Below are 14,894 nucleotides of genomic sequence, written 5' to 3' on the forward strand. Positions count from 1 at the left end.
TTGTAGAGTGTGTTTGTATTCATTACAGTTGAATGACTGTTGAGTGAATGCCGTCTGTCTATCTGGGGAGAGACCACCTTACCCTATTGTAGTTTCCAGACTTTATTCCCACTGGAATCTTGCTCTGTAAACAAACACACACAAAGAAAACTGATGGGACATCACTGTCAACAATGCAGAAAGCAGGTCACAGAGGCAAAGCTATAATTAACAGAAAACACAGATTAAAATACGAAGACTCGGGAAACACTATATTAACAATTGTAAATTAATTTGCCCCTAGCCCTGGTCTCTTCTTGTAGGCCTAGATCTAAAATAATTAGAATGATTAGCAATATTCCAAGATGGCGAAGCCGTGCAGATGTTGTTTGTCAGTCTCCCGTGTAAATTTTGTATTTTTCGTCTTTTTTTCTATACATTTTAAATCTATTTTTCCATTTTTTTATTAAATATACCTTAAATATACCTTCCGGCAACCCGCCTCACCCAATGTGATATGGATCTGCTATTTTTAGAACTTATAGCCAGAACCTAGCCAACAGAAGCTAAGTAGCTAATTAGCTACTAGCTATTTAGTCATTGTTAGCCACTGCTAGCGGCCTTTACCTTTAGCACAGACACCAGCCACTACAGACTAATCTGTAGTTTCCCGTGTGGCTCAGTTGGTAGAGCATGGTGTTTGCAATGCCAGGGTTGTGGGTTCAATTCCCACGGGGGACCAGTACGGGGAGAAAAAAATATGTATGAAATGTATGCATTCACTACTGTAAGTCGCTCTGGATAAGAGCGTCTGCTAAATGACTAAAATGTAAAAAAAATAAATGTAAAACTTGTAGCCTGCATAATACTTGCCAGTCTGCACAGCGCGTTATCAACCCTGAGCATATCGGATTGTTTTTCTCCACTAAAACACCGGATTCCTGCCGTAAGCCCTGGACCATTACTCCTGATCGTCGCAGCTTGCTAGCTGCCACCACCGAGTGGCTCAGCCCCGAAGCTAGCCTTGAGCCAGGCCCATCTCCCGGCCTGCTCAGTGGACCCTATGATCACTCGACTACACAGCTGATGCCTCCCGGACTCTTCACTAACACGACTAGAATCCACTACACCACCGGATTCTTGCCGTAAGCTCTGGACCTTTGCATCGGATCATCGCTGCTACCGAGTGGCTATAGTGGCTAATGCCCTTGTCCCGAAACTAGCACCAGTTAGCCGCGAGCCAGGCGCATCTCCCAGCTAGCAAGCGAAATTACTCCAGCTACAATACCTCTTTTGCCAAATGGCCTGGACCCTTTGTCGACACGGATCCCCGCCGTTCCATCACGACTGGTCTGGTTGTTGTCTTACCCGTTGTTGACTTAGCTAGCTCTCCTAATCAACACCTGTGATTGCTTTATAGCTTTGTAGCCTTCCCTGTAGCTCAGTTGGTAGAGCATGGTGTTTGCAACACCAGGGTTGTGGGTTCGATTCCCACGGGGGGCCAGCAGAGAAAAAAAATGTATGAAATGTATGCATTCACTACTGTAAGTCGCTCTGGATAAGAGCGTCTGCTAAATGACTAAAATGTAAATGTAAATGTCTTTATGTCTCTCTAATGTCAATATGCCTTGTATACTGTTGTTTAGGATAGTTATCATTGTTTTAGTTCACTGCGGAGCCCCTAGTCCCACTCAACATGCCTCAGATACCTCTTTTGTCCCAGCTCCCACAGAAGCGGTGACCTCACCCAGCATAACTAGTGCGTCCAGAGATGCAACCACTGTAATCGTCACTCAATGCCTAGGTTTACCTCCACTGTACCAGCACCCTACCATACCCGTCTGTACATTATGCCCTGAATCTATCCTACCACGCCCAGAAATCTGCTCCTTTTATTCTCTGTCCCCAACGCACTAGATAACCAGTTTTGATAGCCTTTAGCCGTACCCTCATCCTACGTTGTATAGCATAAATCATTAATGCCTTCAATAACCAGAACATGAATAATATTCAAGGTGGACGAATGCATTCTCTTTTATAACGTATTGGAACGAGGGTACCCAACATGAACTCGCGCGCCAGAGTCTAATCGGCCATCACCGTTCCATGGCTCTTGTTCGGTCAGATCTCACAGTAAAAGACTCAAAACACTTTGTAAAGGCTGGTGACATCTAGTGGAAGCAATAGGAAGTGCCAAAACATTAATCAACCCCTGTGTGTTTCAATGGCATAGGCTTAAAGGTAATTCAACACATCAGGTATCCACTTCCTGTCAGAAAATGTCTCAGGGTTTTGCCTGCCAAATGAGTTCTGTTATATTCACAGACACCATTCAAACAGTTTTAGAAACTTTAGGGTTTTTTTCTATCCATATATAATAAGTATATGCATATTCTAGTTACTGGGTAGGATTAGTAACCAGATTAAATCGGGTAGGTTTTTTTATCCAGCCGTGAAAATACTGCCCCCTAGCCCCAACAGGTTAACTCACTGCTTTAGCACACTCCGCCAACCCTGATGTCCTTGCCGTGTCTGAATCCTGGCTTAGGAAGGCCACCAAACATTCTGAGATTTCCATCCCCAACTACAACATTTTCTGTGAAGATAGAACTGCCAAAGTGGGAGGAGTTGCAATCTACTGCAGAGATGGCCTGCAGAGTTCTGTCATACTTTCCAGGTCTATGCCCAAACAGTTCGAGCTTCTAATTTTAAAATTAATCTCTCCAGAAAAAATATGTCTCTCACTGTTTCAACCTGTTATAGACACCCCTCAGCTCCCAGCTGTGCCCTGGACACCACATGTGAATTGATTGCCCCCCATCTACCTTCAGAGTTCGACCTGTTAGGTGACCTAAACTGGGATATGCTTAACACCCCGGCAGTCCTGCAATCTAAGCTAGATGCCCTCAATCTCACACAAATTATCAAGGAACCCACCAGGTACAACCCTAAATCCGTAAACATGGGCACCCTCATAGATATTATCCTGACCAACTTGACCTCCAAAAACACCTCTGCTGTTTTCAAATCAGGATCTCAGCGATCACTGCCTCATTGCTTGCATCCACTATGGGTCCCCGGTCAAACGACCACCCCTCATCACTGTCAAACGCTCCCTAAAACACTTCTGCGAGCAGGCCTTTCTAATCGACCTGGCCTGGGTATCCTGGAAGGATATTGACCTCATCCCATCAGTAGAGGATGCCTGGTCGTTCTTTAAAGTAATTTCCTCAGCATCTTAAATAATGCCCCTTTCAAAAAAAATTTGAACAAAGAACAGATATAGCCCTTGGTTCACTCCAGACCTGACTGCCCTCGATCAGCACAAAAACACCCTGTGGCAGACTGCACTAGCATCGAATAGTCCCCGTGATATGCAACTTTTCAGGGAAGTCAGGAACCAATACATGCAGTCAGTTAGGAAAGCCACGCTCAAGGTACTAAACGATATCATAACCGCCATCGATAAAAGACAGTACTGTGCAGCCGTCTTCATCGACCTGCCAAGGCTTTCGACTCTGTCAATCACCGTATTCTTATCGGCAGACTCAACAGCCTTGGATTCTCAAATGACTGCCTTGCCTAGTTCACCAACTACTTCTCAGACAGAGTTCAGTGTGTCAAATCGGAAGGCCTGTTGTCCGGACCTCTGGCAGTCTCTATGGGGGTACCACGGGGTTCAATTCTGGGGCCAACTCGATGTCGCTCTTGCTGCTGGTGACTCCCTGATCCACCTCCATGCAGATGACACCATTCTGTATACATCTGGCCCTTCTTTGGACACTGTGTTAACAAACCTCCAAACGAGCTTCAATGCCATACAACACTCCTTCCGTGGCCTCCAACTGCTCTTAAACGCTAGTAAAACTAAATGCATGCTTTTCAACCGATCGCTGCCCGCACCCGCCCGCCCGACTAGCATCACTACTCTGGACGGTTCTGACCTAGAATATGTGGACAACTACAAATACCTAGGTGTCTTGCTAGACTGTAAACTCTCTTTCCAGACTCACATTAAACATCTCCAATCCAAAACTAAATCTAGAATCGTCTTCCTATTTCGCAACAAAGCCTCCTTCACTCACGCTGCCAAACATACCCTCGTAAAACTGACTATCCTACCGATCCTCGACTTTGGCGATGTCATTTACAAAATAGCCTCCAACACTCTACTCAGCAAACTAGATGTAGTCTATCACAGTGCCATCCGTTTTGTCACCAAAGCCCCATATACTACCCCACCACTGCGACCTGCATGCTCTCGTCGGCTGCCTCTCGCTACATATTCGTCGCCAGACCCACTGGCTTCAGGTCATCTATAAGTCCTTGCTAGGTAAAGCTCCGCCTTATCTCAGCTCACTGGTCACCATAACAACACCCACCCGTAGCATGCGCTCCAGCAGGTATATCTCATTTCCTTCCAGTTCTCTGCTGCTAATAACTGGAACGAATTGCAAAAAAAATAAAAAATTCGAAATAAATATATATATTTTTTTAAATTGCTGAAGTTGGAGACTAATATCTCCCTCACTAACTTTAAGCATCAGCTATGTGAGCAGCTTACCGATCGCTGCAGCTGTATACAGCCCATCTGTAAATAGCCCATCCAATCTACCTACCTCATCCCCATATTGTTTTATTTACTTTTTTGCACACCAGTATTTCTACTTGCACATCATCATCTGCACATCTATCACTCCAGTGTTAATTTGCTAAATTGATATTACTTCGCTACTATGGCTTATTTATTGCCTTACCTCCTCACACCATTTGCACACACTGTATATAGACTTTTTCTATTGTGTAATTGACTGTTTGTTTGTTTATTCCATGTGTAACTCTGTGTTGTCGATTGTGTCGCACTGCTTTGTTTTATCTTGGCCAGGTCGCAGTTGTAAATGAGAACTTGTTCTCAACTGGCCTACCTGGTTAAATAAAGGTGAAATAAATGTTTTACAATTTTTAAAATATAGCAATAATATCTCCACCTTGTTGTAGCCCACATGGAATTTTTACCACATTTCCAATACTTATTTAACCATTTCAGACCTACAGGAGGTGCCTGTGGGTAATTAATACTAGGAGTCGATGTGGAGACCAACGTAGATAATTGTGGGTTGGGTGAACTGACCTCTGGGCAGGGCTCCACTTGGCAGTCCTTGATGGAGCAGTGGCTATCGTCGGCCCAGAAGGGACAGGGCCTATTCAGGTTGACCTGTGGAGAAGAAAAGGGAAGAGTTGAGATGGCATGGTATATGCTATAAAAGTGACCAAGTCACACAGAGATGTGATGTGTTGGAGACAGGCAAGACAGAACAGCTAGGCTAAATTCACTCAAATAATGATGTCAACAACTGATTCAGATTCTCTTTCCATTGACGCATTTCAGGGACGAGCTCCGCCGTAAACGCCACGGGGCATTGTTGTTGCTGGTGATCTCTTTCCTAGTCGTGCTCGTCATTGGATATGTCAACCTCATTCGAAGGCGACAGTATGAGAAGAATACCTGATAATCATAAAGGTGACACATTGATTGTGGGGTCAAAATGTTGCTTAGTCAATGGGATGGTGACAAGTAGAGCAGCAGCTTACTGATCAGTGGTAGACCGAAACGTAATCGGAATATCACACTAGGGGCCAGATGAGTATTCTGAAAATATTAATTATGTTCCTATGAGTCTATTCTTCCTTTTCAGAGTTCCTGATGGGATGTTCACAGTGGGAAAAGGGCAATAGACTCTGCCTTTAGAATGAGATGGCTTAGTGTGTATGAATGGCGTATGAACGCAACAGCTGGACTCACATTGAGTGACTTTTCTTTAACTGCCTTCGTGAAAATATTAAGTGACTCAAATGGGCCTAAATGTCTCTTATGGATTCTAGGTGTCGGGAGAGCGTTTGAGCAGTTATACAAATGTAACAGGGGACAGAGTGCTGTTGTCATAGAGAATGATATCATATTTGCATCAGGTTCTACAAATGGGCAACTCGTAAGACTGTCTAGGGATGCAAAAGAGGATGATTGGGAAAGACGGATGACTAAATGTTTAACCACTGGACCTACTGTATTTCCCTGTAAGATTCAGTTACATCCACACGGTGGTGTCATCCTCATGCACTCTTTCTAATAAAGTTCCAGTATGAGGAGCATCTAATTTTCACACTTAATGTACCTGACAAGTATCACATACAATAATAATAACGTACGGTCAATGTGTTTCTGCTGTAACTAGGGCCCATGCAAGTTTTTCAAACGGAAAATGTTTAGCAACAAAAACAAGCCTTTCTTAAAGAAGGGTTGGCTGACAACTTCACAAAAATGATGCGCAAGCATCAGTGAGGCAGAAGGCCGTGTGGGGATATGATTCTGATAGCTAGCAACAATGACAAGAAGCTGCCATGTGGGGAATCGTAGGTGGCTCGTTTTAGCTCATTGCATCTTGTTGTGATGTTTTGACTCATGTCATGCCTACGCTAATATGGCTAAAATTAGCCAGCTAGATAACCAACAACACTAACGATTTATTTGAGAGACCACAAGTGCTCATTTATAAATGTTTTCAACATGTCAACAATCTAAGTTAACCCGGTCTGTTTTGTGCCATAGTTGTGCATGCGTCGGTTTAGTTGCTAAACAACCAACCCTATTGGACAAGTTCAGGTTAGTCCCGTCTTATTTTGGCCAGTTTGAATCCGTTTGGTTCCTAGTGAATAGACCCATGGACATTATAACATAAATAGGAGTAGCACAATTAACTTTTTATTCAAGAAGGTTGTCTATTTGCTGTCAATTTACAGTCAACCCTGAAGCAGACCTATTCCAACTAGAACAGTAGTCCCGGGTGGAGACATCCAATGCAGTGAATACACAACAGAGCAGCGTCCACAAACTCTATGGGGTAGGCTGAAAAACATTTGCTTGGCCTATTTGTTTTAGATTAGCAAGGAACTGAATTGGGGAGGGTCCCTTTATAAGCACTAAGTACTACGGGTTAAGAGCCATTGAAGCTCAAACAAAGGTATTGTTATAAAAAAAAATACAAACCCATTTGAAAATACAGGTAGTCAATTAGCGTAAATCCACAGTAGTAGGATTGTTTATTGAGGGATTACCTTTAGGACACATTTTTTTAAACTATAGTGCAAAGACAAACGCAAAACCTTACGGTCTGATGATTTTAAGGGCATTTCTACTGCTCCTCGTCCTCCACTGTTGGGGCCTACTATTTAGTACTTACCCTGTAGTACCTGAAGTAGTCTCTCTCGGTCAGCTTCTGAATGCGGGGGTAGATTTTGAAGTTGTTGAAGACATCAATGCTCTCGATGTCACAGAAGCAGTCATCCAAGACGCCTGTCAACTGAGGGGAAACAACCGGAAAATGCCTCAAGAATTATGGGTGTACACCAGTGTTAATTTTGTCAACAAAATTAGTGACTAAAAGATTTGTCAAACACTTCTTTTTCAGTGGCAGTTGATTAGACTATAACTGACTAAATAGACCCAGGAAAAACAATAACTAAACAAAAAAATATTGTTCATTTCAGTTGACTAAAACGAGACAAGACTAAATTATCTCTGTGGTTAAAATCAGACTTTTTTGGAGAGATTGAGAGCTTTCCAGTGATAAACACAAATAATACTAACAGTACAGATGCACAGCACGGCTCTGTTCAACAGTGGGAAGGACCCGCCACACAAGCCTAGCCTACATCAGCTGGTGAGCTGTGGGGGAAAAAAAGCGATGAGTGTGGGCAGGTTAGGCAGGCAGACAGGCTCTGCTCAAGCGTCGCCGCCGATTATACACATCATGCAGGTGACTCTTTTGCTTCCCTGTAGCTAACCAGTCACCACCAGATACCCTTTGCCTCGTTAAGAAACACAAGCTGCTTTACGAAATTAAAAACAATAGCAGCATTAAGTTTAACAGTAAAACAAGCAGCATTGGCGGGCCGTATTTTACATTCATAAAGCTTATCACGGGCCATTTTAAAACTAGGCTACTTGCAGACCGGACCGTTAACCATGCGTTTAGGCTACACCTTGTTGGGATAACACTCTGCTCGGAAGCAACGCTGACTCGTCAAAGTGTCTATCGGAAGGTCTAATTAGGCCCTACACCCTCCATAATATTCCCTCCCTCAGCTTTGGGACACTTTGGTGCAAATGGAGGGCCGGGGACGAGGGGAAGATATGGGATTCAGTCAAAAAAAGAGAGAGGGGGAGACAGAGAAAGGGACAGAAACGAGGGCAAAAGCTGGCCTGCAAATCTTAACTTCCTCTTACACATATTTAGCCTGATATAAAACTGCCACATACTCTTTCAAATCAGACACTTTCAGACATGAGAGCTGGAAGCCAGATAAAAGACCACTTCCTGACGCTCGCACAACACAAAACACTTAAGCAACATGACAATGTTCATCTCAGCTGCCGGTTGAGGTTGTTGACCTAAATTTGGTTACCAAAACGTTTGCCATTCTCCCTCCACCTTTCCCTTTTCATACATCTGATACCTGCGGACAAACGGCTTTATTCTCCCATGCATAATGAAACAGACAGCTGCTTTGTGAAAGAAAGACTGCGTTGGTCCAGCAGACACCCAAGCCTTTCCACTCTCTCTCAACATGAAGTATTCAGGTTTAGACCCAATCAATGCAAATGGTGTCATAGAAAATATTTTAGCATATAAACTCGTTTCATGAGTATATTGTAATTGCAGCCATATGAAAAGGTATGTGTGTCATTGTCAGACAAAGCAGAGCCATACGGTATTTTATAATAACAAGTTGCACAAGACTGCATGTTGCAAGAATTCTATGAAATTAAGTTCTTAGCACTGTGTAGACCATTCAGTCACTTTCACATCAGTGGTTGTGTGTCATGATGTGGAGAAAAATGAGTAGCCTATCTAACCAGCTGTTACTGACAATTAGTTTCACAAACTGGCTACAAGCAGCAGAAAGACATTTCTCTTTCAGTTTATTCTGTGTCATTGTGACAATATTCCAGAAATGTAGCCAACACTAGCATATAGCCCACAGATGGAAACAAGCACATATCTGACCTCTGAGTGTAGTTGTCCAGAGAACATGATGGGAAGCAGTGAAGCCGTCCATAAGTAACAAAGTCTTCTGAGCATGCCGGATGAATTCAAAACCTTTGAGTGGTTTCCCTGGTTGTTTATTAAAAATATAGTTTAATTTGCCTATTTCTCTGAGGAGCTGCTATCTTTAAATTACAAAACTAAGACCAGCCTTATGAGAATATCTGTCTTTTATGTCCCTAAAGGGACTGCTGAAGCCTACTTCAACGGACAGGTGAGAGTTTGCCAGAGTTGATAGGATGACTCTGACCTAACCTGGGGATGAGTTGTCATTTCAGACCACTTATTTTCCTCGTGCATAATTCTCCGGCCCAGGCCTGCCTCCAAACAAGATATGTCAGCAGCTGTCAAACTTAGTCCCGCCTCTATACTTGACATTTGTAGTCTTCACTTCGGTTCAAGGACATTTAAAGCAAGTATTACTCACGGAAGAGAAGACTACATCTCCCACAAACAAATTGGAAGGAAACTTTAATATGGCCAATCAGACGACACCACGTCTCGGGCTTCTCATATTACAATTTGTTAGAACGAAATAATAAAAAGGCACGTGCCACAGTACAAAAAAATACAGACACTTATTGATTCGAATTGCAGTATGTGAGTCAAGTCAGCCGTCGATCACAACCACTCATCTCAGTAGCTAACTTCTTTCAAAAGTTGGCATGAATGACAAACATCAAGAAAACACACACAGCAATATAACATTGCACGACATAGGCCTACAAACACATTTGTGAGACTGGAAGTTGCAGATTTTGTGAATTAAGATCAGATATTCGCATGATAAGGGCAAGTTCGATTATGACAGGGGTGTTGGGATGCGCACAAGTGTCAAATTACACTGTACAGCATTAACAAACACTCATGTTGAATTCAGGAAATAGCTGGCTACGAGTATCTTTAACCACCCATTTTAATAATTATTTTGACAAGTCAGTGTGTATCGATGTGCAAGGCAAAATAAACCACATGATTAATTTATACATATAATGCCCTACTGTCCATAAAGTTGGATAAGGCAATGGTAGGGCGCCAGCAAGCTATGTGGGTATAATGACGTCAAATTAACATGACAGTAGAAAACGCTAGAATAATGTTCCTCCAGCGCAGCCATTTAACCTTCCTAAACGGACATTAATATTGCAATATATTGTAAGTTGAATGTACTTACGTGACAAAAACATCTTTGGTCTTGACCGTCAGGAGCATCTTCTTTGGAAGAATATTGGTTGTTGTACGTTTCGGTTTTGACTCTGTTGTGAAACCAAACCAGAACAAAGTCCCCAAATAACAACCACAACAAAACCAGAAGTCCTGCGGATTGTATCATGTTTTTTATCATCACTGATGCAAATTCAACGCTCCACGAAAGACAAAAACAAAGAACAGTTTTGAAATGTAGATGTCTAGTTGGCAGGCTAGCTAATGATGCGCTACTAGCTAGCTAGTGGTGCGCACTAGCAAGAACAACAGCGGAGAAAAGCTTGTCGTAATGAAACTGCTGGATAAATGAAAGACTCCAACCAAAGCTGACAGCTGTACGACTGTATCCTCAGAAGTAACTTGTAAAAATGTCTTTAGTATCATCAGTAGTCGTTATAAATAATACTCACAAAACCGAAAATACCAAGTTTTTCCATAAAAAAACACAGTTCTCGAGCCAAGACGATTGAAAAAAAAAATCGGCTACGGAAAGCAAAGAGGTACAGTGAAAATGTTTTTACTGCGTGTTTTACATCTTGTGTGAATGGGAAACGCATTCATGTGACTTGCTATAATAGCCTAATGAAAATACACTGTAATTTGTGGCAGTGTCATTTCTGCAGCCCTAGCTGATGTATTGTCTGCATAGGCTTTTATTTTTACATAATTTTTAAATATTTTTTTCTCTAGTTAGGTTTTCCTTAGGCCCTAAGCTTTAAAACATTGTGTGTGATGATTTGCACTGAGTTGGAGGAGGCTGGCCAAAGAGACAATCTCGAGATCTCTGCATCAGACCCTCTTGGGGAAAAGCTGATTGGCTGCAAGTCTGTTTGGTGAAAGGAGGAAGATGCTGATCCCTCCTCAGAGAGTGGAGACTCTTCCTGGTCCTTTGCCATTTTTCCGAGGTGTGAGTAAGGAGGTCATCACTCTGAAGGAAGAAGGAGTTCCTGTAGAGCGACCTACAGCACTATGGGGAGGAAGGACTCCAGCAGAAGCCAGTCCTGGTCAGCCTCCCCCTGTCCAACCAGCTCGTCACAGAGGACACTCTGCTTGAGGCTGAAGTGGCTAAAGTGGAGGACAGGGGGAGGCTGACCTGGACTGGCTTCTGCTGGAGTCCTTCCTCCCCATAGTGTGTAGGGAGCAGGTGAAAAGGAGATTGACTTAAAGCTCTCGGGCTACGAGGCTTTCTCCACTGCAAAGCCAAAGTTCTCTGCCTGGAAGAGGTTCCGCAACTACCTGAGGAAGAAGATGAGATCTTCCTCAGAGCAGACCCCCAAGGTGGAGAACCTGGACCAGGACAGGCTGCTGGATGCCCTACTGGCAATTGTTTAAACTGTTCTGCAAGAGCAAATAAAATACCATTCTATTTTTCCTGGCACATATTAATAATAAAAATAAAGAAATTGGAATTACCTCGTGTTTCTTTGACATTAGTTAAGATAAGACATATAGATACAGTAGTTAAAAGATTTAGATGCACTATTGTAAAGTGGTTGTTCCACTGGATATCATAAGGTGAATGCACCAATTTGTAAGTCGCTCTGGATAAGAGCGTCTGCTAAATGACTTAAATGTAAATGTAAAGTTATAGAGTTCAGCAGGTATTTATCACACACAAACCATAAAAGGAAAAACCAACACAAAAAAAATATAAAAGAAAAACCAAGGAGGCAGAGATTCCAAAAATATAAAATTCCATACTCAATTACTAACTAGCTTCAGATACCCATAGGCTCCAGTCATTGCGCTAACAATAGTTAGTTAGCATTGACTCAGGAAACGGACCTCTAACTTCATTCATACTGGAAACAGAGACATACAAATGGTATTCACGAGTTCATCTGACTCTTGGGAACGAGATATAGGGCATCATTAAATCCTGAAGTTCGAAACCCCGTTGATCACACCCTAAGCCGTGGACTCCAGGCTTCTCCCCCAAGTGTCCTCGCACACCAAGCCCAAAACATATACAGATCATGCTTGCCCAATGCCATGTGAGACCACTGGAGTGATCACTGCTGCCACCAGTGTAGCGGGATAAAGTGAGACTGCCACAGGGACTCGGAGAGTGGCTCCTACGATGCAGAGGCACGCACCGAATGGACTGTGCCACAGAAGCTCTGGGCAGAGGCAGTGTTGTGTTCGAGACCGATTCAAGACCAAGACCGGAGCAAATCATGTCCGAGTCAAGCCCAGTCCAATTCAAGACCATGATTGTCATTTTGTCAAATCACCACCATAATAAGAGTTCAACATGTCCAGTATTTCTGTCTTCATATTTCAGAACAACATATGGATTATTAATACATTCAGAAGTTACAAAATGCATGCTGAGGGAATAGAGCCACTCAATAAATTATTACTAACTCAAACACAGCGGGGAACAATGGGCCTTCTATGCCTTCAGAGAAGGGCTAAGGATTTATAAAATAATGATTATAATAATGATAATTATATTATTATTTTCAATTATGCTTTGATTTAATCTCTTCAGTTTTTGTAGGAAAGGAAAGAGTTGAGAGAGAGAGAGAATCAGGATTTGTCTTTGCTGGTCTTAAATCTAGCTACCTAAGTCAGCCATTGGCTACGCCATCAGGAGCTAGATAAAGGCATCTGCCATTTAACTGTATTAGAGCAACATTTTGTAGTGACAGTGGAATCAACCAATCACATATTGACTGGGACTGTTTTGTGGGACCATTTTTACAAAATAGTTTGGAAACTTCAGCCTTCTTGAAGGCCAACAGGTCACTGCACAAAAGCAAGTAGTAGTTTTCCAGCGGTCTAGCTAGCTAGCTTTTGTTGCCGGCTAGTTTGCAGTGGCAGCAGCAGGTGTTAACAAAGACGATGTTGTTTCTAATTTGTTAGCTACTCCCTTTTCAAGAATAACTTTCAACAAGAAGTTAAGTTTCAAATTATCATTGATGTTGTTAGCCATCTCTTTGAAAATAACTTATGTGATACATTGTTGCATTTAAAGTGAAATGCGGAACTGACAGCATTTTAGCAACATGACATTTTCTTAAAATCTCTTCATACAGTGCATTCAGAAAGTATTCAAACCCCTTGACTTTTTCCACATTTTGTTACGTTACAGCCTTATTATAAAATGGATTAAATAGTTTTTGGCCCGTCATCAATCTACACACAATACCCCCAAATTCCAAAGCAAAAACAGGTGTTTTGAATTTTTTGCAAATCTATAACAAAATACAAAACTGAAATATCACATTTATATACAGTGCCAGTCAAAAGTTTGGAGACAAGTTTGGTTTCATCAGACAAGAGAATCTTGTTTCTCCTGGTTGATTGGTGGAATGCTGCAGAGATGGTTGTCCTTCTGGAAGGTTTTTCTCCACAGAGGAACTCTGGAGCTCTGTCAGAGTAACCATCGGGTTCTAGGTCTCCTCCCTGACCAAGGCCTTCTCCTGATTGCTCAGTTTGGCCAGGAGGCCAGCTCTAGGAAGAGTCTTGGTACTTCCAAACTTCTTCCATTCAAGAATGATGGAGGCCACTGTGTTCTTGGGGACCTTCAATGCTGCAGAATTTATTTGATGCCCTTACCCAGATGTGTCTCAACACAATCCTATATTGGAGCTCTACGGACAATTCCTTCAACCTCATATGCAATGTCAACTGTGGGACCATATATACAGATGTGTGCCTTTCTAAATCATGTTCTATCAATGTAATTTACCACAGGTGGACTCCAATGAAGTTGTAGAAACATCTCAAGGATGATCAATTGAAACGGAATGCATCTGGGCTCAATTCCGAGTCTAATAGCAAAGGGTCTGAATACTTATGTAAAAAAGGTATATTTTTGTATTTAATCAATTTTAGAATAAGGCTGTAACATAACAAACTGTGGGCAAAGTCAAAGGGTCTGAATACTTTCCGAATGCACTGTATACACCCCCAGGAAGAATAGGACATCAATTCTGAACAGCGACCACTTAGATATGGTAATTTTCATGTTTTCATTAATTCTTATAATGTTTGGGAATTACGTATACTAGGGCATTTGTGAAAATTCTATAGCAATATAGAGTGGGAACGTGGCCATGCATTTGGACAATTAATAGACACTGCAGTAAATAAAACCGAATAAAAACATCTGTCTTGTCCAGGACTGGAGTCTACACAGACGGTGCACTATTGCCAATCAGAGCTACAGTAGACCTTTCTACAAACAAGCCATTTGCCACATGGGCCTGCCATCATTCATTTTGAACTGGACTGTGTGTTTATAGGCAGTTGCAACAGTGTGACTTTAGATAATTAGAATGCATTTGCCAGAAGCCACAAATTACACGTGAATGGATTTCTGCAAATATGTAAATACCATGGGAGTCCTCTTACATTTGGGAACTTTACAGTCCTATTGATCAAACAACCATGACAAGGTAGGCTCTCTCTCCCTCAGTTATGCACATCAACAACAAGATCAACAAATAATGCAAGCCAGAGCAAGATGAGCTAAAATCTAACAAAGGAACATTAGATAAACCCTCTCAAACTTTTTCAGCTAGTTGGCCATCAAAATTGCACTGATAAATGATGGAGAACTGTAGCCTCCTCATCCTTCTGCAGCTTGCCTGCCAA

At 42.3% G+C, this 14,894-nt stretch overlaps 1 protein-coding gene across 2 annotated transcripts in view; it reads right to left on the bottom strand.

Moving 5' to 3' along the window:
• Nucleotides 1–10,781, bottom strand: part of LOC106586106 (ERO1-like protein beta) — a 35,265-nt gene extending 24,484 nt beyond the window's left edge. Inside the window, exons 1-4 of one of the 2 annotated variants that reach the window (XM_014172973.3) lie at nucleotides 10,258–10,781; nucleotides 7,218–7,337; nucleotides 5,111–5,194; nucleotides 83–124 (exon numbers count right to left, since the gene is read on the bottom strand). In XM_014172973.3, coding sequence (XP_014028448.3) covers nucleotides 83–124; nucleotides 5,111–5,194; nucleotides 7,218–7,337; nucleotides 10,258–10,428 — 417 coding nt within the window. In that variant the 5' untranslated portion in view covers nucleotides 10,429–10,781. Of the gene's footprint in view, nucleotides 1–82; nucleotides 125–5,110; nucleotides 5,195–7,217; nucleotides 7,338–9,044; nucleotides 9,382–10,257 lie in introns of those variants that run through there. The other variant, XM_014172982.3, reaches the window with a different exon arrangement.
• Between the last annotated feature and the right edge of the window lie 4,113 nt (nucleotides 10,782–14,894).

Source organism: Salmo salar, chromosome 02, assembly GCF_965601325.2.
Source record: "Salmo salar chromosome 02, fSalSal1, whole genome shotgun sequence".
NCBI classification, from domain to species: domain Eukaryota; kingdom Metazoa; phylum Chordata; class Actinopteri; order Salmoniformes; family Salmonidae; genus Salmo; species Salmo salar.